Source organism: Girardinichthys multiradiatus, chromosome 9 (genome assembly GCF_021462225.1).
Source record: "Girardinichthys multiradiatus isolate DD_20200921_A chromosome 9, DD_fGirMul_XY1, whole genome shotgun sequence".
Lineage (NCBI taxonomy): Eukaryota > Metazoa > Chordata > Actinopteri > Cyprinodontiformes > Goodeidae > Girardinichthys > Girardinichthys multiradiatus.
This window is the reverse complement of record NC_061802.1, coordinates 43311722-43337690: the sequence shown is the minus strand read 5'-3', so window position 1 is coordinate 43337690 and position 25969 is coordinate 43311722. Positions and strand designations below refer to the sequence as shown.

The 25969-nt window shown below is 41.5% G+C and overlaps 1 protein-coding gene across 1 annotated transcript; it reads left to right on the top strand.

Annotated features, from left to right (window-relative positions):
- Positions 1-2953: 2953 nt before the first annotated feature.
- On the top strand, positions 2954-24881 carry LOC124874193 (divergent protein kinase domain 1A-like). Its single transcript, XM_047375452.1, has 5 exons — positions 2954-3361; positions 23046-23180; positions 23271-23378; positions 23462-23644; positions 23716-24881. Exons 1-5 carry the CDS (start codon positions 3308-3310, stop codon positions 24526-24528), a joined length of 1293 nt encoding a protein of 430 aa, XP_047231408.1. The 5' UTR covers positions 2954-3307; the 3' UTR covers positions 24529-24881.
- Positions 24882-25969: the final 1088 nt, after the last annotated feature.

Here is a 25969-nt window from a genome sequence, read left to right as displayed (position 1 = left end):
GGTTGAGGAGAGCTTTCATCTTCATCCTACCTTTCGTACACTGAGACTGATTCAGGGTTATCGTTAAGGTGTGGGATTGCCAGCCGTAACACAGCCCAGTCGTTGTGGGTGAGAGTACACAGAGCCAATGATCCATTAAATATTCCATCTTGATTCAATTGATACAGGCAGAGCTCTCCTATTTCGTACATGAAAATATACCCCCAGCTACCGCTCAGTCCATATGGTTCCAAAGACCACTCTTCCTGCAGAGTGTAGAACGGAGGCCTTTGTATCTTGCATAGATAATATGTTGATTTCTTCGGGGCATCCAATTTATGGCGCGTATGCCTGTAGACGGTTACTGGGGTTTCACACAGAAGAGACGTACGTCTTAGCTGACCTGAGGCCTGTTTTTCATCCATTGTTGTTGGTGAAGTTTAATCATCATCTGAAGAGTATGTTACGATAGGAATTCCGATAGGTATCTCAGACGAGGAAATAGATGATGTAGATGGTTGTTCATCATCTTGGCACACCTTGCTTTTCTCTCCATTTTGATGAAAAACTCTCTTAACTCCAACCATTGTTCAACATGAATGACGAAATCCTATCTGCGCGAATAGTTATGCCCCCCCTCCCCCCCATGTGGGGGAGGGGGGGCACATGTGGAATTATATACTGAACAAAAAAGTGTGAAACAACTGAAAATATGTCTTATATTCTAGGTTCTTCAAAGCAGCCACCTTTTGCTTTGATTACTGCTCCGCACACCCTTGGCATTCTGTTGATGAGCTTCAAGAGGTAGTCACCTGAAATGGTTTTCACTTCACAGATGTGCCCTGTCAGGTTTAATAAGTGGGATTTCCAGCCTTATAAATGGGGTTGGGACCATCAGTTGTGTTGTGCAGGAGGTGGATACAGTACACAGCTGATAGTCCTACTGAATAGACTTAGAATTTGCATTATGGCAAGAAAAAAGCAGCTAAGTAAAGAAAAACAAGTGGCCATTATTACTTTAAGAAATGAAGGTCAGTCAGTCCGAACAATTGGGAAAACTTTGAAAGTGTCCCCAAGTGCAGTTGCAAAAACCATCAAGCGCTACAAAGAAACTGGCTCACATGAGGACCGCCCCAGGAAAGGAAGACCAAGGGTCACCTCTGCTGCGGACGATAAGTTTATCCGAGTCACCAGCCTCAGAAATCGCAGGTTAACAGCAGCTCAGATTAGAGAACAGGTCAATCCCAAACAGAGTTCTAGCAGCAGACACATCTCTAGAACAACTGTTAAGAGGAGACTGTGTGAATCAGGCCTTCATGGTAAAATAGCTGCTAGGAAACCTCTGCTGAGGACAGGCAACAAGCAGAAGAAACTTGTTTGGGCTAAAGAACACAAGGAATGGACATTAGACCAGTGGAAATCTGTGCTTTGGTCTGATGAGTGCAAGTTTGAGATCTTTGGTTCCAACCACCGCGTCTTTGTGCGGCGCAGAAGAGGTGAACGGATGGACTCTACATGCCTGGTTCCCACCGTGAAGCATGGAGGAGGAGGTGTGATGGTGTGGGGGTGCTTTGCTGGTGACACTGTTGGGGATTTATTCAAAATTGAAGGCATATTGAACCAGCATGGCTACCACAGCATCTTGCAGCGGCATGCTATTCCATCCGGTTTGCGTTTAGTTGGACCATCATTTATTTTTCAACAGGACAATGACCCCAAACACACCTCCAGGCTGTGTAAGGGCTATTTGACCAAGAAGGAGAGTGATGGGGTGCTGCGCCAGATGACGTAGCCTCCACAGTCACCAGACCTGAACCCAATCGAGATGGTTTGGGGTGAGCTGGACCACAAAGTGAAGGCAAAAGGGCCAACAAGTGCTAAGCATCTCTGGGAACTCATTCAAGACTGTTGGAAAACCATTTCGATGACTACCTCTTGAAGCTCATCAACAGAATGCCAAGAGTGTACGGAGCAGTAATCAAAGCAAAAGGTGGCTACTTTGAAGAACCTAGAATATAAGACATATTTTCAGTTGTTTCACACTTTTTTGTTCAGTATATAATTCCACATGTGTTAATTCATAGTTTTGATGCCTTCAGTGTGAAGCTACAATATTCATAGTCATGAAAATAAAGAAAACTCTTTGAATGAGAAGGTGTGTCCAAACTTTTGGTCTGTACTGTATGTATATAGGTATATTTCTGACTTGTACTGCATTTCGAGGCTTCAAACAGGATGTCCTCAGAAGGTGTTTGCCACTGAGCTTAGAGTGTCATCAGGTTGCAGCACAGATAGAGAGGGCCTCAGTGTCGTTCTCTGATGAAATTTGATTCACGTTGAGCTGATATGATGGCCGCCAGCGATGTTGGAGATGTCGAGGAGAGCGCTATGCATCAGCCACTGTTGTCAAAGGAGTCTTTGGTGGTGTGGGCGGTTTGGACAGAACTGTCCTACAATTTGTTAATGGTACAGTGACCAGACCATATTACCTAAATAACATCATTAACCTAGTCACGGTCTCCCTGCGTGAACAACACAGGATTAATTTCATCTTCATGGACAACAACGCTCCAGCTTATCAAGGTTGCATCATTAAGGAACGGCTGCTGGAGACTGAGGTACCTCCAATAGAGTAGCCTGCACTTTATCTAGACTTGAATCCCACAGAAAACCTATAGGATCAGCGGAGTCGTTGTCTAGATGCTTGTAACTCTGTACCCCAGAACCTCAATGGCCCACGGCCACCCTTTAAGAAGGGTGGGATGCAATGCATCTAGTGAACAGCATGGTAGTCAATGTCAAGCTGTAACTGATGCTCAAGGGCACATGATACGTCATTGAGACATTGACATTTTTGTGTTGTTGGCTTTTTTTTCATAAAATTGTTTTCAGATGAGAAAATACCCATTGCATGCATCTACTTAAATGTCCTACTTTCAAGATAATATAAGATTATTCATTTCATATGAATAAAAATAATCACACGAATAACAGGTCTGACTGAAAATAAAAATAAAAGCCCACAGCCACAACTCAGTATTCTTCTAGAAAACGTAACAGCTTTATAACAGGTAGCAGTCCTCGCTCTGTAATTGGTCCAAAACGCCCCCTAGCAAAGATCATGGCCCCATATGAGGGAGCCTCGGCGGCAGTCGGCGGCGCGGCTCAGTTTGCTTCCTCGCTGCGTTCCAGCTCATATCCAGGAACGATCATGCTTTATCTCAGGATGTTTTCCACGGTTAGCGCACATAGTGCCGTCTGATGCAAATGTGGAGTGTGTGCCGAACTGATTCAGTCCGCAGCAGATGTGAGATGCTCTGCCTTCGCCATGGCCAAAAGTCAATTTCCATGGGGGGTCCTCAGAAAGCCTCTGTACGTCCAGGTAAGCTCTCGGGAAAACCCTCTCTTCTAATTCGGCTCATTCTATGAAAACCTGTGTGTGCGATCAGTCTGCCGTTACATGGAAACAGGAAACGATGCAACTGATCAATGTTACATTCATGGCACGTTTGCTCGTCACATTTTGATTGTGAATGGCTGCAAATCTGCAGAATCATCTGAAGGTTTCTCCGAATGACTCATAAAGTCACTTGATGCTCGACCGGGATCAGCCGTCATCGTGAGCCCGGTTGCTGTGGCAACCTCTCGGTGCAGCTGGTACATCACACATTCAAGCGAGGCTGCTCTCACAGCAGCAAAAGTTGTAAAATCACACTACAGGACACCAGTCCTTTAGACACATTTGTTGCCACCTCTGGTAAAGATGCACAATACCGTCCAAAAAATGCAGAGTTTATTGGAGCCGCATGATCCTGCAGCCCTTGTGGATGTTAAAGAAAAATTAAATCGTTGGTTTGAGTATATTTATTAACTAGGGAACAATCTGATTAAAAAAAAAAAAAACAGTTTGTAACATATTCATGTATGGCACACTTTCTACTTATTAATACTTCTTCTGTAACATTTCACAAGTATGGGGCATGCAGAGGCAGACAGAGGGTCCTCTTCAATGCTTTCTTCTCTGTGGCCCGTTCCACAGGTTTTCCATAGTTACGGCTAGCTTTGGAGGGAACTGATCCAGTTCTGTTGCCCTACCCAAACAAGACTTTTAGGGAAGTTAAATTTGGATCAACTTCTAGGTTTTTAGGCCTGTTGTCACATTTGTTCGTGTTTGATTTAAAAACAATTTTTTGCATTTGCCCTTTCCAAAACGTTGCAAGGACACAGGATCATTTTTAGACACATATTCATCCATACAAAAACATAGCCAATACATTATAATAACCATGCTCTGTATGTGCTGATGACGCCCAGTCACTTAAATACACCAAAAACATTGAAGTCATAAAGCGTGTGCTAAAGGTTGCTTTTGTTACGTCTTGCATGTCTGAGGTCAAGGGTTAGGTTAAAGGTGAGGTTATGACAAAATTATTTTCAAATACCTTAAGGTGTTTTATAAGTTTCCAAAACAAAACATTTTAACTTATTTTGGGGCCAATAAAATCTCGGGGGTCCAGGCCATTTACCTGGTAAAATCAATGCCATTGCCCTTAATGAAGTCCAGCCCAGTGCATATTAATGCACTGGGCATGCATATTAATTTATCGTGGTTCCTGCTGAAAGACGCTGAACATCCATTTTTACCTTAGTTGTAAAGCACATCAGGTTTTTATGTAAAATATCTTGGTAGTTGCAAGAGATTCTGATGCCACACACTCTGAAAAGGTTCAGAGCCTTTGGAGGAAGAGTAGGCCCACAGCATCACAGATCCTCCACCATACTTAATATCGGGCTTCAAGTGCTTTTCAACATCCTTTGTTTCATACAAGACCCACCTGAAGTGTTTGTTGCCAAAATGTTAACAAGCATGCTGTTCCAGTTAAGGTTCAAGTAGAGATCAGCAAACTCCACATGTTTAAGATTGTGGCTGTATGACAGAATAGGCCTTTTCTTGGCATTACTCCCAAATATTGAGTTGGCATATAGATAGTGTCTAGTGGTTGTTATGAAGACTTGTTGAGCTGAAGATGCCCCTAGTTTCATCTCTTCTAACTCTGAGCTTTAGAGATTGTTTACCTTTCTTACCATCCTGCTTACTGGGTGTGATGACAAGATAACTATGGGTCCTCGTCCAGCTAAATGGTTTGAGGATACAAGAAAAGAGAAACTATATAACATCATATTTAACCCCAATACAAACAGAAAGTCATGAATAGCTTTAATAGTTAACCTAAAAACATAAAGTATAAATTAAAGACATGGATTGCATTTATTTTGGAGAACTAAAAACATGTCCACTGGTGATTTTGTTAAACAAATATTACCTCTCAATATAGCTTTTTTCCTTCTGAATTAATTAACTAAAGCAAAGGTTTATTATTATTATTATTCAATATCAGATAATGCTACTGTGTTCAAAGGCAAATTTATTTTAAGGATTTTGGCACATCTTTACCAGAGGTACCAATAGTCTGTAAATCTGATCTGGAGTTTGCTGAAGCTGAAACTGTGCTGAGCGTTTTCATACTACTCCACAGAAAGCCACAGTGATGCATGTGAAATTAGGATGAACCTAACAGTGTTAAACTGCTTGGTATCATCTCAACGACATGTGGAGGTCTTAGCCACCCTAATGCAGCATTTAAATCTAAAGTAAAAGCTCAGAGAATGACACCTATTATTCAATCTACAGTAACTAATTTGCCTTTTTTTCTTGTTAAAGACATTTAGCTGAAGCCACTTGTTTTTTGTATTTTATCTCAGCTGCCGTACACCTCCTGTCTGTGTGCACTTACATGTTAGAGACAAACACTGTCAAGAGCAGTAAAAGAAGGAGAGAGACGCTCACAAGGGACAGCTCCAAGCATCGCTCCGTTTTCTAGGCCACCACAGCCTTCCAGTGACAGCTTAGGAGGTGTCGTTCAGGGACACTCTGAGGGGAACTATTTCCACTAAAAATAAAAAAACGAACTGCTAAAGATACAGGAAATTTTGCTCCTGTAAAGATTTTTATTCCAATTAAATTGTAAAAACGTTTTTAAGAACATGTAATTTAACCATCTCCTCACAATATAGAGATGCTTCAAACACAGTTTCTAGGATTGTGGCAGTATTACAAGTAGTCCTAAAAGTGAAAAACATTTTTGTATTCAGTAATTTTTGTATTCAAATATCAGATGTCATCCAACTAATAACCAGAGTCCATATGTGCTTCATTTTGTATCAGCATCAATCCAGCTGTGAAGGCCTCAGACATTTCATAGAGAACATTAATGAACAAGCACTATCATGAAGCTCAAGCGATGTAGCGGGCAGGTTACAGGTCTAAAGCAGGGGTAGCTTATAAAACCATATTCTAAGCTTTGCACATCTCAAAGATATCTGCTCAATCCATCATTAGAAAATGGAAAGAGTATGGCACAGCATCAGATCAACGAAGACATGGCTGTCCAGCTATAGTGACAGGCCGGGTAAGAAAACTAAGACTTCATAATACCCTGAACACACAAGTCCCATGGTGAAACATGGTCGTGGCAGCATCATGCTGTGGGGATGCTTTTTTTCAGAAGGTACAAGTTGGTCAGAGTTAGTGAGGAGATGAATGGAGCTATATTTAGGTTAAACCAAGAAGAAAATCTCCTGGAGGCTGCAAAAGACTGGAGCCTAGGGTGGTGGTTCATCTACAATGGAATTTTTTAGATAAAAGCATATTGATGTGTTGGAATGGCCCAAACTCCAGGGCTAAATTCAAGGGAGAATCTGAGGCAAGACTTGAGAGTTGATATTCATGAGAATTGTCCATCCAATCTGACTGTACTTGAGCTATTTTGCAAATAAAAATGGGCAAAACATTTAGTCCGTTTATAATCAAAACTGGGAGAGACCTACCCTAAAGACCTGCAGCTGTGGCAGAAAGGTCGTTTTATGAAGTATTGGCTCAGAGGGAAAACTATGTATCTGTTTTATTCCACTTCACAATTATACTTTGTGTTTGTCTGTCACATAAAATGACCATAAAACACACAAACAGTGTGTGGGTGTGATGTTTGAGCGGTGTGATCCTCCTACTGTTAAATCTACAACGAATGATTTCTTTTCTCCATAATTGAGGTTATCTAGAATCTGCAAAATAAGCTCCACAAACAGCCCTTTTTGATTAATTCTGCCCATTAGTCCAAAATTATTCAGCTAAGCAGCTCAAGAAATCTCTTGTGAAATTCATAGCCTGAGGTCAGAACATGTTTTAGTATTCATTGAGTGTTACACATCAAGTTGCATGTATGTTGTCAGAGCAGAGAAAGAGTCAGGTCAGCGGGTTTATTGGAGATAGTGTTCAAAACTATAGTTTTCCCATCAGTCTGAAGGGAGGAGCGGAAAAGGCCGTCCTTTCCCAGATGTTTCATCTGGCTCACGCTTCATCAGCATAATTTACAATGGCTGTCTAATCTGTCAGTAATATTTGACAAAATGTTTTCCTCCAGCCATCTCCATCTTTTGTATCAGAGCCTCCTCTCGTCTGCACAGCAGCCCATTAAACAGCAGCTCTGAGGAAAAGCTTTATAATCATACATAATGGATGAACGGTGGGTTTGCTGCAAAAAACAAGCATTAGAACAGTAATGTGCTGCTCGTGATCAGCTTTAATCTCCTCTCTGCCTCAGTAGTTCAACACCAGGTAAGGCTTTAGAAAAGTACATGTCCTCAATTCTTTGCATGCAGTTTATCTGAAGCTTCAGGGCTGATAGGAGCTGAATGAGAAAGCTCCCCAACAGGGCACTGTGCGTTGGTGTGGAGGAGGGAGATCATCCAGATAAAGACAGGCAGCTTTTTTCCCACCCATCTCAGCTTATGGCCACAGTCAGTCTCTAATTAATAGCTGTCACTGAAGCCACAATCAATATTGCCTCATTAGCCATGTTTGTGTAAGTCTCTTCTCTCACAATTGGTCAATACAGGATCCCATGGATGGAAATGCATCAGTGTGAGCTGAAATGAAAGCCACAAAGCATCAATTAGAAAAAGCCGAGCTGTGTATTTGTTTTCCCCACAGAGGGCTATTTCCACCACCCCTTTGGCTGTGGATGTGTTCCACCTATGGAAAAACTGATACAAGGTACGGGTAGACCTCAATCATGTGGCCAGTGCAGTTAAATATGCAGTGAGTGGTCATGGTCAGATTTGTAAGTAAGCCAATCAATAGAAACATCAGAAGGAATCTACAGAGCTAAGTGGATTTTATTTTAATTTTAAATCATGCCATAAGTTAGATATGCTTGTTTGTTCAACAGATCATAAATTACTGAATTTGCAGATTTATCATGTAGCACAAAAATTATACTATTGTATAATTGATAAGTCTCATATGTGTATCAGTCAATCCGTCAGTGTGTTCAGTGTATCAATCTGACATGAGTTATTTTGCTATCCCAGGGAACTTTTTATATTATACATTTAAAAAAATTTTGATTTAGAGTTTAATTTATTTCTGTTATGTGCTAGGATCATAAGTAACAACTAACGGACACATATAACCATGAATAAAGAAAAATATAGAAAGAAAGAAAATACCTTCTCTAACTAAATGGTAAATGGAAAATAATGAATGAAGTTTGAGTAAACCTATTAAGCTCTCAGGGTTCTTGGAGCTTATTGGATTTTCATTGACCTTGAGAAGAAAGGGGTCTCCTGTTTTTTGTCTACATTTGACTGCAGTTAAGCCCAGAATGATTCATACCCCTTCTGGCAGGTTTAGGTTCAAATTAATCTTTTCATTTTACCAACATGTTTTTTCTCACTGGAAGTTATTAACATGCTCAGCAAGAGGCCTGACATAAATCTTTAGAGGGAGCTAAAGATTAGGATGATGGCAAGAAGGCCTTCCAACCTCAAGGATGTGTAGCTCATCACCAAAGATAAATAATCAACATACCAGTGGAAACATGAAAAAAGCTGCTCAGCAATCATAAGAAGGGTTTGACTGCTGTAATGCCAATAAAGATTGTTCCATTGATCATTGAGATGGGTATAAATCATTTTGACAATCATTTTGACAATGTGGGTTTTTTTTCTGATAAAATGTAACAAAGAATTGTTTTAGTTGAAACTCCTCTCACAAAGTTCAATTATCTTTGTCAGAGATGCCTTCTCATTTTCTATCAGAAACAAACTCCTTGGTTGAATCAAAGTAATTCTAAATCTATAGGAAGTATGAATAATTTTGGGCCTAACTGTAGCTGAAGACAAAAAGAAGTTCAGTTCCATCACGTGCACCTTCACTCTCACTCTGGCCATTACCATAAGAGATCCCACATTCTGTGGGATTACAAGAGGGCAGCTGGTTCCTCGGCCGACCCTCATCTCCTCAGCTGAAATACTGAGGAAATTCTGGCACAGAATCATTTGAGTGAGCCTTGGGGATGTCTTCACAAATGGTAAGCCACTGTTAATTGCTCTCAACATGTACAGTTCAAGCAGCACTGGGTCGGCCACAGGAATTGGCAAAAAGCAGGGATATCAGTTTAAGGCAGAAGCCCCTTTCAGGTCATCCTGTCGTTCTGGGATGTATATGTGTTCTTGATGCCTTGCTATCAGCTGAAAGGTCCACACATGGAAGCAGGAGTCCACATTGCACACAGCACTGAATTTAATTGAAAAGCCTGCATAAGGATCTCAAAATAGACCTCAGCTCTATATCCTGATATTCTTTATGAATATATTGCCATACATATACATACATATACAGTACTGTGCAAATGTTTTAGGCAGGTATGAAAAAATCCTGTAAACAAAGATTGCTTTCTTTTGTTCTTTACTGCATTTTGTTGATGGATAAAAATAAATGACTAAAACTTCCATTTTAGGAAGCATTCTTTGTTTACTGCATTTTTTCACAACTATTTGTTTCTATTTGGTTACATAGATTGCTCTAATTTACATATATTATGAAGTGTATTATTGAATATAAAATTATAAGATATAACCAAATATAGCTCGTATGCATGTTTCATATATTATACAATATAGGAAAAGCGGCATTAGGTATTGTAAGAATTATGATTATTGATTAATTAATATTCATCAAGAATTATAATTTAAAATCCTAATTTGAAAAAAATTAATTTCTTAACCAAAAATCATTACTTACGAATAGAAATCAGAGATGTCCTCTGGTGTTGTGACTAAGGGCTCAAAGCTCTTTAATAATTACAATTAGCTATTCATCATTAATAATTGATAAATTATTAACCAAAACCACAAAATCAGAATCAGCTTTATTGCCAAGTTTGTGCATACAAACAAGGAATTTGACTCCGGTACACTTTGCTCTTTTGTTCTGTTTTTGCATTACAGAATATACAAATTTACAATGTACAATATACACATATCTAATAGAAAAGGTGCATTTGCAACATCTGTATGCTGTTGTTTTGTACTATATTGAATGTTCATCAGAGAAACAGCCGGGGGAAGAAACTGTCTTTGTGGCGGCTGGTTTTAGTAAACAGTGCTCTGTAGCGGCGGCCTGAAGGTAAAACTCTAAACAGTTTATGTGCAGAGTGTGTGGGGTCTGCAGAGATTTTAGCAGCTCTTTTCCTGACCCTAGACCTGTATAAGTCCTGGATGGAGGGAAGGTCAGCCTTGATTATTCTCTCTGCATTCCTGATTATTCAGTTGCAGTCTGGACCTGTCCTGTTTTGTGGATGAGCCAAACCACACTGAGATGGATGAAGACAGGACAGATTGAATGATGGCAATGTAGAAGATGACCAACAGCTCCTGTGGAAGGTTGAACTTCTTGAGTTGCCTCAGGAAGTACAGTCTCTGCTGGGCCTTCTTTCGAACAGTGTCTATGTGTGAAGACCATCTCAGGTCCTCAGAGATGGTGGTTCCTAAGAACCTGAAGTGGTCCACGGCCGATACAGTGTTGTTGAGGATGGTGAGGGGGGTGTATGGGGGTGGTGTTCTCCAAAAGTCCACCACCATTTCCACAGTCTTGAGTGGGTTCAGTTCAAGGTAGTTCTGACCGCACCAGTGGACCAGCCGATCCACCTGCTGTCTGTATGCAGACTCATCACCGTCCTGGATCAGTCCAATGACAGTGGTGTCATCTGCAAACTTAAGGAGTTTCACGGACGAGTCCGATGAGGTGCAGTCATTTGTGTACAGAGAGAAGAGGAGTGGGGATAGAACACACCCCTGGGGGGCACCAGTACGTATTGATCTGGATAGGGAGAAGATGCTCCCCAGTCTCACCTGCTGCTGTCGGTCCGTCAGGAAGCTGTTGATCCACTGACTGGTGGAGGCTGGGACGTTGAGCTGGGTGAGCTTCTGGTGGAGGATGTCTGGTATGATGGTGTTGAAGGCCGAGCTGAAGTCTACAAACAGGATCCTGGCGTACGTCCCTGGACGGTCGAGGTGTTGCAGGATGAAGTGTAGACCTAAGTTAACAGCATCATCTGCCGACCTGTTTGCTCGGTAAGCAAATTGCAGGGGTCCAGCAGGGGGCCTGTGATGTCTTTCAGGTGCTTCAACACCAGCCGCTCAAAGGATTTCATGACCACAGACGTCAGGGCTGCAGGCCTGTAGTCATTTAATTCTAGGATGGTGGGTTTCTTGGGAACCGGGATGATGGTGGATCGTTTGAGGCAGGAGGGGACCTCACATTTCTCCAGTGACTTGTTGAAGATCCTTGTGAAGATCGGAGCAAGTTGATGTGCGCAGGCTTTCAGACATGATGGGGAGACGTTATCAGGTCCTCCAGCTTTCTTTGTTTTCATGCACTGAAAGAGCCTGTTTACCTCTTCCTCTGAGATCTTTAGTGCAGGCAGAGGATCTGATGGTGGGGGGTTGGTTGCTTTATGGGAGGAATTTGTTCCTGAATGGGATGTAGAGGGGATGATTTGAGGTGTGAATGGCTTCTTGTCATGTCTGCAGTAGAAGCCATTCAGACGGTTGGCCAGGAGACGACTCTGTTCAGGATGGGTGGAGGGGCTCTTGTAGGCAGTCAGGTTTCTCAGACCAGTCCATACAGCCGAAGCATCACCAGTAGAAAGGCTCTTCTTAAGCTTCTCACTGTAGCTTCTCTTGGCTGCTTTGATCTCTTTTGTTAGTTTGTTCCTGGCCTGCCTGTACCGCGCCCAATCTCCACTGCTGTGAGCTTCTTCCTTTTCCCTGCGCAGATTCCTGAGGTGTGGCGTAAACCATGGCTTATTGTTCCCAAAGGTGCAGAAGTTCTTGGTCTGCACACACATGTCCTCACAGAAACTGATGTATGTCACCACATCAGTTAGTTGGTTTAAGTCAGTGGCTGAGGTTTCAAAAACAGTCCAGTCTGTGCATTCAAAGCAGGCCTGTAGCATCTGCTTTGATTCCTCAGTCCACTTCTTAACAGTGAGAACCTTGGGTTTGGAAGCTCTTAGTCTCTGTCTGTAGGTTGGGATGAGGTGGATTAGATAATGATCTGAAAAACCCAGAGCAGCCCTGGTAACAGCATGATATGAGTCCTTTAAAGCTGTGTAACAATGGTCCAGTGGGTTTTTGTCTCTGGTAGGACACATAATATGTTGTCTGTATTTGGGGAGTTCATTTGAGAGGTTTGCGCTGTTAAAATCTCACTGTTTATTCAACCGCTTCACCGAAGGTGGGGGAACTTTGACCTTGTTTTAACAGATAAATCACTCTTGCACGAAATAAACAGAAACGCTTCTCTTAAATATATATGTGAAGATTTATTGAAGCCAAATAATCCTGATATACCATTATTCTGGTCCAAAAACCTTCACCTAACTAACAAGCACTATTCTACACAAAGGGAATAAAAATGGCTACCTAACAATAATAATAAAATAAAAATATATGCTTATTTAGTGTCTATGAAGATCAAACCAGCAGTTTTATGGACAAAATGTGCAATTTGGGTTAAATGGAAAAAGAGAAATCGCAGCGATCAGCTGATGAAACAGTGAGGCCACACCCCTTTAGCCACAACCAGCTGATCGCACCAAATATTGAACAAAGAGTCATAAAACTCTGAGGCGGGAACTCAGTGGAAAATCTCCAGCAATAAAATTGGAACAAAGAGTGGTCAGGCGAGGCCCAGACCGCAGTTGCTTTGAATGAAAAACTTTTAAAAGTCCAACTTCTAACTCCTGGTTGATTTGGGATCAGCTGGACAAAACATTAACCATTAACAATTCAGCAGCGCTTGCGCAGCAAATCAAAACACAGCTCAGCATAACATAATTCAGTCAGTATTGCATGCAACAAGTTAATACCTTAGATTAACTACTGGTGATTCTAAAATCACCTTCACTATGCCTCATCCTGCCCAGACCTCTAAATGCACCTATCCGGTTTAATATGAAAAGAACGAAATTATGCTGACCTTGATTTCTGCTCTCCACCAGTTGAGGATGGGTCTAGTCTGAAGAAAAACGAGAGGGGGTGGGGGGGGATCACGCGCCTGTGATCAACTCAAGAAAAAAAAATGGTAAACTTCTCATCCATCCAGGAGGGAAAAAGATGAAGAACCGTTTAGTCGATTGAATCAACAAGGAGGAAACTCATCTCCTTAGAAATAAAACCTCTGTGGGTTTTCACCAGCGCCGGGTGTCGGCGTGGTCTTTGATCGTTATTTGAATCATCTGACTTTCTTGTATCAGACAGATTTCCAGCTTTCAAGCTCTTCCGGGAACGGCCTTGTGGAGCAAAAGTTCGCCTGCGAGCTTTTGTCTCTCCAGATATGCGCCTCCGTTGCGTCGTCCCGTGAGACATGCTGGAAATGGCAACGAAACTTTTCTTTCGGCGGATTTATAATCCTGTTGACGTCAGAGCTGCGATGTCTGTTGAGCTGCGCATGTCAAACTGTGCGACCAAAATGGATGACTCCAACAGTATTCAATATATTGCAATATAATGAAAAAATATATTTTTCAGTATATTTTGTGATAGATTTGATTTTGATTTTTGAGATGTGTAACTGTAAAAATATTGTGAGATGACCAATCATGTTAACTCATAAAACAATGCAGTGAATTACTGTTTAAATAAAACTATTGCTGTAAAAATGCAGCATGGACACTGTCTCCATTGCAATATTTATTTTATTAATATAGTCATACAAGGTGCATATATTGCAGTGTATTGTCAGGAGAGCTCCTGGAGTAGGACCCAAATGCAGACAGGCAGGCAGAAGCAGCATGGTGAGTTGAAAATATGATGAAAAGTAAAAACTTACAGCTTGGCATGAGGCAACAAAAGCAAGCATGGACATGAACAGACTTGGCATGAACAGAGCAGAATTAACCAGCGAGGAGCAAACAGAACTGAAGAGTATAGACAGTGCCACACACAGGTGAGACAGGGAGACTGATTAGCATGTCGCAGTTGGACTGAGTGAAGCTAATTATGGTGGCAAAGGCTGACAAAGGCTGAGAGTCGAACTAAAACACGACTGGAACTAAACAGAAATACAATGACACAATATAACCAAGGGAAATGTCTTACAGATATAACAGAACTAAAAGTTCACCATGAACAATAAAGTACCACCTGGAGAACATAAACAATAATGATCATAGGCAAGTCTCAAAACTACTAATAAAAAAATGCGGTTAATAAACCCCAAAGGTCTACAGATTGTGACATACAGGTCCTTCTCAAAATATTAGCATATTGTGATAAAGTTCATTATTTTCCATAATGTCATGATGAAAATTTAACATTCATATATTTTAGATTCATTGCACACTAACTGAAATATTTCAGGTCTTTTATTGTCTTAATACGGATGATTTTGGCATACAGCTCATGAAAACCCAAAATTCCTATCTCACAAAATTAGCATATCATTAAAAGAGTCTCTAAACGAGCTATGAACCTAATCATCTGAATCAACGAGTTAACTCTAAACACCTGCAAAAGATTCCTGAGGCCTTTAAAACTCCCAGCCTGGTTCATCACTCAAAACCCCAATCATGGGTAAGACTGCCGACCTGACTGCTGTCCAGAAGGCCACTATTGACACCCTCAAGCAAGAGGGTAAGACACAGAAAGAAATTTCTGAACGAATAGGCTGTTCCCAGAGTGCTGTATCAAGGCACCTCAGTGGGAAGTCTGTGGGAAGGAAAAAGTGTGGCAGAAAACGCTGCACAACGAGAAGAGGTGACCGGACCCTGAGGAAGATTGTGGAGAAGGGCCGATTCCAGACCTTGGGGGACCTGCGGAAGCAGTGGACTGAGTCTGGAGTAGAAACATCCAGAGCCACCGTGCACAGGCGTGTGCAGGAAATGGGCTACAGGTGCCGCATTCCCCAGGTCAAGCCACTTTTGAACCAGAAACAGTGGCAGAAGCGCCTGACCTGGGCTACAGAGAAGCAGCACTGGACTGCTGCTCAGTGGTCCAAAGTACTTTTTTCCGATGAAAGCAAATTCTGCATGTCATTCGGAAATCAACGTGCCAGAGTCTGGAGGAAGACTGGGGAGAAGGAAATGCCAAAATGCCAGAAGTCCAGTGTCAAGTACCCACAGTCAGTGATGGTCTGGGGTGCCGTGTCAGCTGCTGGTGTTGGTCCACTGTGTTTTATCAAGGGCAGGGTCAATGCAACTGGCTATCAGGAGATTTTGGAGCACTTCATGCTTCCATCTGCTGAAAAGCTTTATGGAGATGAAGATTTCATTTTTCAGCATGACCTGGCACCTGCTCACAGTGCCAAAACCACTGGTAAATGGTTTACTGACCATGGTATCACTGTGCTCAATTGGCCTGCCAACTCTCCTGACCTGAACCCCATAGAGAATCTGTGGGATATTGTGAAGAGAACGTTGAGAGACTCAAGACCCAACACTCTGGAAGACCTGAAATATTTCAGTTAGTGTGCAATGAATCTAAAATATATGAATGTTAAATTTTCATCATGACATTATGGAAAATAACGAACTTTATCACAATATGCTAATATTTTGAGAAGGACCTGTATATAGAAAAATACAGGCACTAGTTTCCCATATACGGAAAAATATTAGGCCATATTTTTATTTTATTTTTTAGCACTAGTGGGCTTTATTTTATTTTTTATTTTTTGACAGTAGGCAGACAGGAAAGAGGGGTAGAGAGAGGGGGAGACATTTGACAAATGTCGCCGGGTCCAGGACTCAAACCCTGGACAGCCGCTTTGAGGACTATAGCCTCTGCATATGGTTGCGCGCTTTCGCCCCTACACCATCAGCGCCATGCCCCATCAGGCCATATTTTGCAATATATTTTTGTTTCGTAAACGTAGTGCTTGCAGGGTCACGGAGGCCTGGTTCCTGTCTCCAGTGATCAATGAATGAGAGGCAGGTTACACCCTGGACAGTTCGCCAGACCACCACAGGACCTCACAAACAGACAAGACCAACATCTATGCATGCCCACATCCACAACTAAGGGTAATTTAGAGTTATCAGTTTACCTAACTTGCTTGTTTTTGCACTATCAAAGGAAACTAGAGTACACAGAAGAAAACCCACACATACAAAAAGAATCCACTTTGAACCCAGGTTCTGCCCAAGTGTAAGCTTTAACAACTGTTCCACCATGCACCCCTTGATTTAGTTTAGTTGAGTTTAGTTTAAAAAAAAATTGATGTAAAGTAGCAGCCCCACTTTGCTGATCCAGCTCTTACTCCTCCAACTTCCATTAAATTAGCATGTCACCACTATGCTTGGCCTCATCGCCAATACTGATGCATCAACAAAAATGTTTGAAGTGCAGAAACTGGCTGAGGGTTGTGGCCACAACATGGACCTAACCATCAACCCACCAAGAGAAGACTGTGGACTCAAGCAGACTCACCGGTGCAACTTTGCTTTATTACAAACTGTATTATAGAGGTTAACTGATGTACATCTAGATATTTTTTATGTCTCAATGTATGTGCTTAATAGTTAGAACCATCACCTCGGTCAGTGATTTGTTTGTATGTTCTCCCTTTGCATGGGTGGGTTTTCTCTGGGTACTCTGGATTCCTCCTACAGTAGAAAAACGTGCATGTTAGGTTGTTTGGTTACTTTAAATTGTCCTTAGGTTAAAGTTCATTTGTTCACCTTTTTTGCCATGTCTTTCTCTGTGTTGGCCATGTCCAGGGTGCACCCTGCCTCTCGCTTGTTCAGCGTTGTCAGTGTACAGAAAATGACTGGATCTATTCACAGAAGTCATAGCTCCAGTTGAGGCACGGATAGAGGAAGGTTCAGTGTTTCGATGTTGGAGTAAAAATGTAAAATACAATTAAGCACTGGCTTTGCTAAATGTGCAGAATGTCAATTAACTCATGTGATGAACACTCTGGGACGTGTGGTTTCCTCTACTTAGTTTTACTGCTTTTTTTTATGACATCGCTTTTGTTCTTGGATCTAGATATCTCTGTTATTTTCAGCTACAATAGGTAGTTGTTCTATACTCTCCAATTAAACGTCTCACAATTTGTTAAGTTCTGCATTCCACAAAACAGGACTTTTTTAAAAGACTGACAGGAAGAAAGCCAGAATAATTCATATTTGTAGTTTGTTGCAAGCCATGTAGTGAACACAGTAAACATGTGGAAAAAGATGCTCTGTTCAAATGAGGCCAGAAAAGCAAACCTTTTGGTCTACAGGCAAAACACAACACACCATTCCTTCTGTGAAACATGGTGGTGGCAGCATCATACTGTGGGGATGCTTTTGTTCAACATTGACTGGGAAGCCGGTCAGCGTTTATAGGAGGAGGGATAGTTCTAAATAAAGGACAATTCCTGGAGTAAAAGCTGCTTGAGGCTATAAAATACTTGAAAGGAGGAGGAGGTTCACCTTCCAGCACAATAACAACCCTAAACATACAGCAAGAGCTACAAAAGAATGGTATAGATCAAAGCAATTCATGTGTTAGAATGGTTTAGTCAAAGTCCAGATCTAGGGTAAATCCAACTGAAAATGCTCAGATGTTTCAGTGCCATGACCATAGAAAACTTAATCCTTAAAACTGGATGATCACAGAAGAGAATTTGTGATTAGAGGCCACTTCACAGAGAGAAATTAGATTAGTGAGTGACATATAGAGATTGCTGGAAAGCAGAGGTCTTCATTATCTGTAGTGTTAACGGCAGTAAGTGGATGCAGGTTCCATTTGGAAAGAGACTCATATAACAGCATAATTGAATCTGTGTTTCAGTGTTGAAAATGACCAAATTTTTTTTTTTTTTTCTGTTAAACAGTCTAAACCGTTGGCAGGCCAAATAGGAAAATGGAACTTGGTTTAAAAAGAATGAACATGCATTAAAGAAAGGAGAGAGCAGAATAAAGAGACGTATGACGTGTCAGAAACTAAAGTGGAAGTAAAAGCTGTGGCGAGTGGACAGGGGAAATCCATCACTGTCATGCACTGAGTGCAGCACTTGTCAATAGGCAAGAAGGCAGGGCTCTGAAAAAGTGTCCCTCTAATGTTCTCCATTTGGACCAATGCCACATGGATCAGGCAGACCGGATTTGGATAAATAGAACCAAAAAGACAAGATGACTCTCGAGTCACTTCCAGTGTTCTAGCTGTAAACAAGACTTACAGTGAATTATGAAACACCTAACAAAGGTGTACAGTCTAATTCAGCACTGTGCCTCTTACAGACCTCTAACAATCCAAAAGACCTGAATTATGTTCTCACAGACTTTAGTCAACTTGTGCTTCTTATATGCAGTCCCTTGAAAAAGTATTCATATCCTTGGAACTTTTTCACATTTTGTCACCTTACATCCACAAACGTCAACGTCTTTATTTGAAGTTGAATTAGTAGAACAGTGTTTCCCCAACTTTTTACAACAAGTACCACCACTTTAAACACCACGTCCACCAAGTAACAGTATTTTAGTGCTTGTGTGAAAGTACTATGACTGTTAGATCACAAAAACAGGAAAAAGAAAAAGAGCTTTTATCTACTGTAACTTCATGATAAATCAATTTACTTTAATTATTTGTTCATTTTTTTTTCTCAGTAGTAGAAATCTGCAAGTTTTGTGTCAAAAAAAATTAACAGAAAGATCCCCTGAAGTCAAAAGTTCTAGTGGGAATGTCTGAGTAGATCGCCAACACAAATCTCAAAATGGCCTCAATGCAGATAAAAGTAGTTTAATAAAACTCTTCTTTTGCATTTTTGAAGGTTTTCATCTCATTAAGCCACTCCCACAATAATATCTAGCCCCCCTTTAGACAACATTCTGCTACAAACTGCAGGAAAATACTCTGATATAAGCTTTTATTGCAGTTAGCCTGGTCTTTGAGCATGTTATTCAGTAAATCCCACTGGCTTTCAAAGTTGGAACCGCAACATGGTCAAGCTTGGTTGGATGTCGTTCCTGATCCAAGGAAGAACTTTAGAGGTCATTGGAATGCAGCATCATTAGCCATCACCATGTGTTCCTGGTTCAGTGTTGTCTATTGTAACTTCATAATAAATCAGTCTGCCTTTCAATAATTGTCCCATTTACTACTTGGGCTACCACTGCAGCTACCACTGCAGCTACTACTGCAGCTACTACTGCTGGTAGCCCAAGTGCCACCAGTGGTAAATGTACCGCAGCATCAGAACCGCATTGATAGACAGATGCAGTAAGGCACAACTGTGTGACAGAATGAAAATTGTATACAGTTTTTAACAAATAAAAATCTGAAAGGTCTGGTGTGCACTTTTCAGAAGTACTCCCTGAGTCAGTAGTTTCTTAAACCACCTTTTGCAGCAAGTACAGCTGCGCATCCGTTAGGGCATGTCTCTACCAGCGTTTCAACTAGTTGCATAGGATTTTATTTTAGGGGTGTCCTAGTATATAGGACTGAATAACAATGCACGACACACTTTTCAGATGTTTTTTAACAAAAACGTTAAGCACCACAAATCATTTAACCATCCACTTCACAACAATGCACTACTTTGCGTTGCTCATTATATAAAATCCTAATAAAATACATCCAGGTTTGTAGTGGTGCTGTGAAACAACAAGAGTTCAAGGGGTACGAATGCGTATTGATGTGCTTTGCTAATCTGCATCTTAGTGCAGGTCGGTGAGTCTTTCTTTTAATATTCAGCTGTTTACATAGTTTTCATCTTCTGTTTGACAGTTTATGAACTGTAAAATGAATCACTCCTCTTTGACACCTTTAGGGAACCTTAGCTCAGTGATTTGGTTAACATGACTTATAATTACATTTCTGAGTCAATCACACCTTTGTTTTCCTGGATTTTACGGATCTGCCCTATTTACTATTGGTGTTTAAGTGGTCCATCTATCTTAGACAGGATTGAAGTTGGGGCCATTACATAAGCCTAATGTTAGCCTTATGTATCCATTCCAGAAACACCTTTAAAGTATGCTTGGGATCATCGTCACAATTTATGTCCACGTTTCAAACCATCTAGCTGCTTCTGATACTTCTTCATTGTGGCAAAAGCAATTTTTGTCTCATCTGAGCATAACAGCAGCTGCAAATTTCTTTATAGCTTGAAGGTGTTGACTTTGAGAAGGAGCTTCTTTTTTCAAATGCATACTCTTAGTCAGTGTTGACCTAAACCTGATTCTCACCGGATATTGCCACTGTTGTTTCATAATCTCCTAGTTTCTGATCGACCTGGAGCTTGAGCTGTACCAAATCATCCATCCATCTATTTTCCATTCTTGATTATTTTTGCAGGACTGCTGGGGGAAGGAGAGCACACAGGCATGCACACACATTCACACTTAACGGGAAATTTACCGAGACTAATTCGCCTGAAAGTCTTGTTTTTGGACTGTGAGAGGAAGCTATAGTACCCAGTGAAAACCCATACATGTACGGAGAGAACACGTAGAAAGACCCTATGTCAGGATTCAAACACAGGACCGTCTTGTTGCAATGGCAACTGTGTTAACAACTGCTTCACCGTGGAACCTTATTGTTCAAATTACTGGGTATTAAAAATAATAACAATTTGGTGTTTGTGAGCCCACCCTAACCCTATGCTTAAATACAGGTCTATGCCAAGAAACAAACGAAGAAGAGGTTGGGAATGATGCCAGAAGCTTTCTGATGGTTTCAAAATCATATAGTTCTTCTGTAACTTGGCAAAGAACATTTAACCTAATATTAGTGTGGGGGTGTAGGCATATTTTTGACTCTGTACGTATTATGTTGACTCTGTGAATTAGAGAAAGTTCAAAACAAATCCCATCACTGCATATGTACAGATTTACAAAAAAACATTTAGTTCTATTTCCCTTCTTATATATTTATATTCCAAATGTCTTTAATGAGAGCAAAGTAGAATTCCTTGTTTGTGTGCACAAGCTCAATATTGTATTGGCATTTTATACAGATTTATGTGTTTGGAAGTTTTTCTACTGCCACCAAGTGGGTGAAAAAGAAAATGGTAACGTTTACTTAAAAAAATACTACATTTTACTGCCACTCAGATCAAGCACATATATTAAGCTTGAACTGTGATTAGAGGTTCTTAGAAGCTAATATTATGATGGGGGACCATCTGGAGTATTCTATCCCATTTATAACATCTTTTTTGGGCTGCCTGTTTGTTATGTAAAGGGACTGTAAAATTCAACCCAAAAGAAACTGAATTAATAAAGTAAAATTTGGGACCAAGCAGATAGGCATAACATGCTTATAATAACAGGCCTATATATTCAGCCTCATTTGAAAACTGGTTACTCTGCTGCAGATATGATAATCCATGTCCTGGTCATGTGTTCCACTATCTCTAATAATCTTTATGTTAATGACAAAGATCACTGCTTCTTAGATCAATAACACAAATACAAATGACCTGGCAGCAGAGGGGCTTTAATCACTTAAAGGAAGAGACTTACAAACCTTTCCTAAAGCTACAGCATGGCTATATATTGTATGTATCATATGTTAGGTCCTTCCAGGGTTTAAAATTAGGTAACAACCTCCTCAGATGAACAGCAGCAAATACTCTACTAGTTATCAGATGAAAGCTAAGACAGAGAACACGAACCACCTCTGCTGCAAATCTACAGCAGATATCCATCTGCATCTGTAGATTTGGGGAGGTTTTTGGGGTCACTGGCCAGTTGATGACCCAGTTTACTCAAAGCTTTAGCTTTCAGGCAAATGGCCTCACATTTGACTGCAGAATATTTTGGTATACAGAAGAGTTCATGGTCAGCTTAGTGACCACAAGGTGTCCAGGCCCTGCAGCTACAAAACAAGTCAAGATCATCAGCTGTCATCCACCAGAGAAAATGCTGTTATAGTTCAGCCTTTTTTTATTTCTTTGTCCAATCCACAATGCAGTGCATTTATTGGGAAATTCCACTCCTTGGTAATCGATACTTGTCTGAAATGTTTTCCCATTCATAAAAACTCTATAAGAAAATACACACACTAACAAACTGGTAAAATGCCTACTTCTATAGAGGTGGGAAAACTCTATAATGATAAATTATTATTGGGTATTATTAACAGTAAATGTCTGATAAAGTCAGTTTTTGTATGGAAGCAGTGAGGTTGGTATCCCAGCTTCTAATGACAGTGTAAAGTATTGTGTGGTTGTTTATCTAGGTTATCCAGTTTTGCAAAATGATGTCTTATTTATTTAAACTTTAGATTCATAGGGAGGTGCACTATTTGACAATTTCTAATAACAGTAATATGGCTCTTTAACCAGGGAGGCATTGCCTCGAGAGTACCATAATAAGAATATTAAAACATTTCTGTCAATTGCATGCTGAGGGAGTTTTCTATTACTTATTTGCATGTCCAGTAAATTTAGTGTAAGCACTGTAATTGCTAGGAAATCCAAAGATTTCAGTTTCCATGCTATCACATGCCAATGTTTTCCTGGGCATGACATTTAACTCCAAGTTACAAACCAATCAGTAAATACATTAGTGTGTGGTTTGGTGAAAGTGGCTCTAGTGTAAAGCACTTTTAGTGGTCAGTATGAATAGGAAAATGTTATATCAATTTAGTCGGTTTAACTACAATAGATTTTAAAGCTGATAATCAAAATAACAGCATTTTAAATCTTGGAAACATGTATCCCACAGTCCAGATTCTCCTACCTACATATGAAGTACCTGTTCTTCTCCTGGCTGGCAGTGTTCGTGGGAAGCTGGATAGTGTACGTGGAGTACTCATCATACACAGAGCTATGTAGAGGGCATGACTGCAAAAATTCTATTGTGAGTACTTTCATTCCCTATTGGTACTAACCAATCCAATCGATGAAAGTGATATGTCTATTGAGATGTGGCTCTATTTGTCTTTATCAGTGTGACAAATACAGGAAAGGAGTCATTGATGGCTCAGCCTGCAGCAGCCTGTGTGAGAAGGAAACACTTTACCTGGAAAAGTGCTTTACTGCCAAACCGAACAGCCAGGTTAGGGTGGAAATACCAAGCCTTCTCTGCTGTCTGCTTTTTAGAAATCCAACTGCTTCTCAGCACCGTGTTGGTCTTTTCAGGTTTACTCAGGAAACTGGGGAGATTTACAGGGAGTCATTAAGTGCCAGATGGAGGAGGCCCCCCATTATGATCTTGGAGGTGAGATGGAGCCAAGAAAGGAAGCTGTTCCTGCTGCTTTCAACAAGCCCACCAAAGGAACCTCAGTGGAAATGTTTAGAGAGATGATAATCAGCCACCTAGAGGTCAGGAAGGCTTTGGTAAACTCTAGATTCAAAGCCTCAGTATGTTCTAAAGCTCATTCATTTCTTTGCAGGCTAAAGTGGGGGATCAAGCCAATCTCGCAGACCTGGCAACACAAGTATTGTCCTTCACAGATTCCAATAAAGATGGCCACATCTCACTGCCAGAGGCTCGCTCCACCTGGGCCTTGCTGCAGCTCAATGAGTTCTTGCTGGCGCTGGTCTTGCAGGAACGAGATCACACACCCAAGCTACTTGGCTTCTGTGGAGATCTGTACATGATGGAAAAGGTGTCATACTCTCCACTGTATGGGATCAGCCTGCCTTGGATCACTGAGCTGTGGATTCCTGCTGGTCTGCGGCGCAGCATGGAACAATGGTTCACCCCCTCATGGCCACACAAGGCCAAGATCTCCATTGGCCTGCTGGAACTGGTGGAGGACATTTTCCACGGCCCTTACGGCAGCTTCCTCATGTGTGATGTGAGGACTACCACCTTCGGCTACAACGAGCGGTATGATTTTAAGGTCATGGACGCCCGCTACATCATTCCTGAAGCCACCTTCCAGGAAAGAATTAGACAGCAACGCTGCGACGTAGACATGGATTGTCTCTATGGGACGGACTGCCTAACTAGCTGCGACCTTACCAAACATCGCTGCACAACTGAGGTCACCAGACCAAACTTGGCAAAAGCCTGTGACACCCTTAAGAATTACATCCTGAGAGGAGCACCATCTGATCTGAGCGATGAGCTTGAGAAACAGCTCTATGCTTGTATTGCACTAAAAGGCTCAGCAGAACAGATGGAGATTGAGCACTCCCTCATCCTGAACAATCTTAAGACTTTGCTATGGAAGAAGATCTCCCATACAAAAGATTCCTAAACAGGACCCCTAAGCTTCCTGCTTCCTGTAAATGGACAATCAGTTTCATAGTGGCAACATTTCGCTTATATTTAGCACTATCTGTATAAATTTTAATTTTAAGCCGTCTGCTCAGTCATTTTAATATCATGTACTAATTATTCAAAGGACTAAACATCGGACAGTTACCAGTATTAAGGGACATCTCAATATATTAGAGTATCATAGAAAAGTTGATTTCTTTCAGTGATTCAGTTCAAAAAGTGTATCTTATTATAAACACTGCTCAAAAAAATAAAGGAACACTCAAATAACACATCCTAGATCTGAATGAATGAAATTCTCATTGAATACTTTGTTCTGTACAAAGTTGAATGTGCTGACAACAAAATCACGCAAAAATCATCAATGGAAATCAAATTTATTAACCAATGGAGGTCTGGATTTGGAGTCAGACACAAAATTAAAGTGGAAAAACCCACTACAGGCTGATCCAACTTTGATGTAATGTCCTTAAAACAAGTCAAAATGAGGCTCAGTATTGTGTGACCTCCACGTGTCTGTATGACCTCCCTACAACGCCTGGACATGCTCCTGATGAGACGGCGGATGGTCTCCTGAGGGATCTCCTCCCAGACCTGGACTAAAGCATCCGCCAACTCCTGGACAGTCTGTGGTGCAACGTGACGTTGGTGGATGGAGCGAGACATGATGTCCCAGATGTGCTCAATCGGATTCAGGTCTGGGGAACAGGCGGGCCAGTCCATAGCTTCAATGTCTTCATCTTGCAGGAACTGCTGACACACTCCAGCCACATGAGGTCTAGCATTGTCCTGCATTAGGAGAAACCCAGGGCCAACCGCACCAGCATATGGTCTCACAAGGGGTCTGAGGATCTCATCTCGGTACCTAGTGGCAGTCAGGCTACCTCTGGCGAGCACATGGAGGGCCCAGCGGCCCTGCAAAGAAATGCCACTCCACACCATTACTGACCCACTGCCAAACCAGTCATGCTGAAGGATGTTGCAGGCAGCAGATCACTCTCCATGGTGTCTCCAGACTCTGTCACATCTGTCACATGTGCTCAGTGTGAACCTGCTTTCATCTGTGAAGAGCACAGGGCACCAGTGGTGAATTTGCCAATCCTGGTGTTCTCTGGCAAATGCCAAGAATCCTGCACGGTGTTGGGCTGTGAGCACAACCCCCATTTGTGGACGTCAGGCCCTCATACCATCCTCATGGAGTTGGTTTCTAACCGTTTGTGCAGACACATGCACATTTGTGGCCTGCTGGAGGTCATTTTGCAGGGCTCTGGCAGTGCTCCTCCTGTTCCTCCTTGCACAAAGGTGGAGGTAGTGGTCCTGCTGCTGGGTTGTTGCCCTCCTACGGCCTCCTCCACGTCTCCTGGTAGCGCCTCCAGGCTCTGGACACTACGCTGACAGACACAGCAAACCTTCTTGCC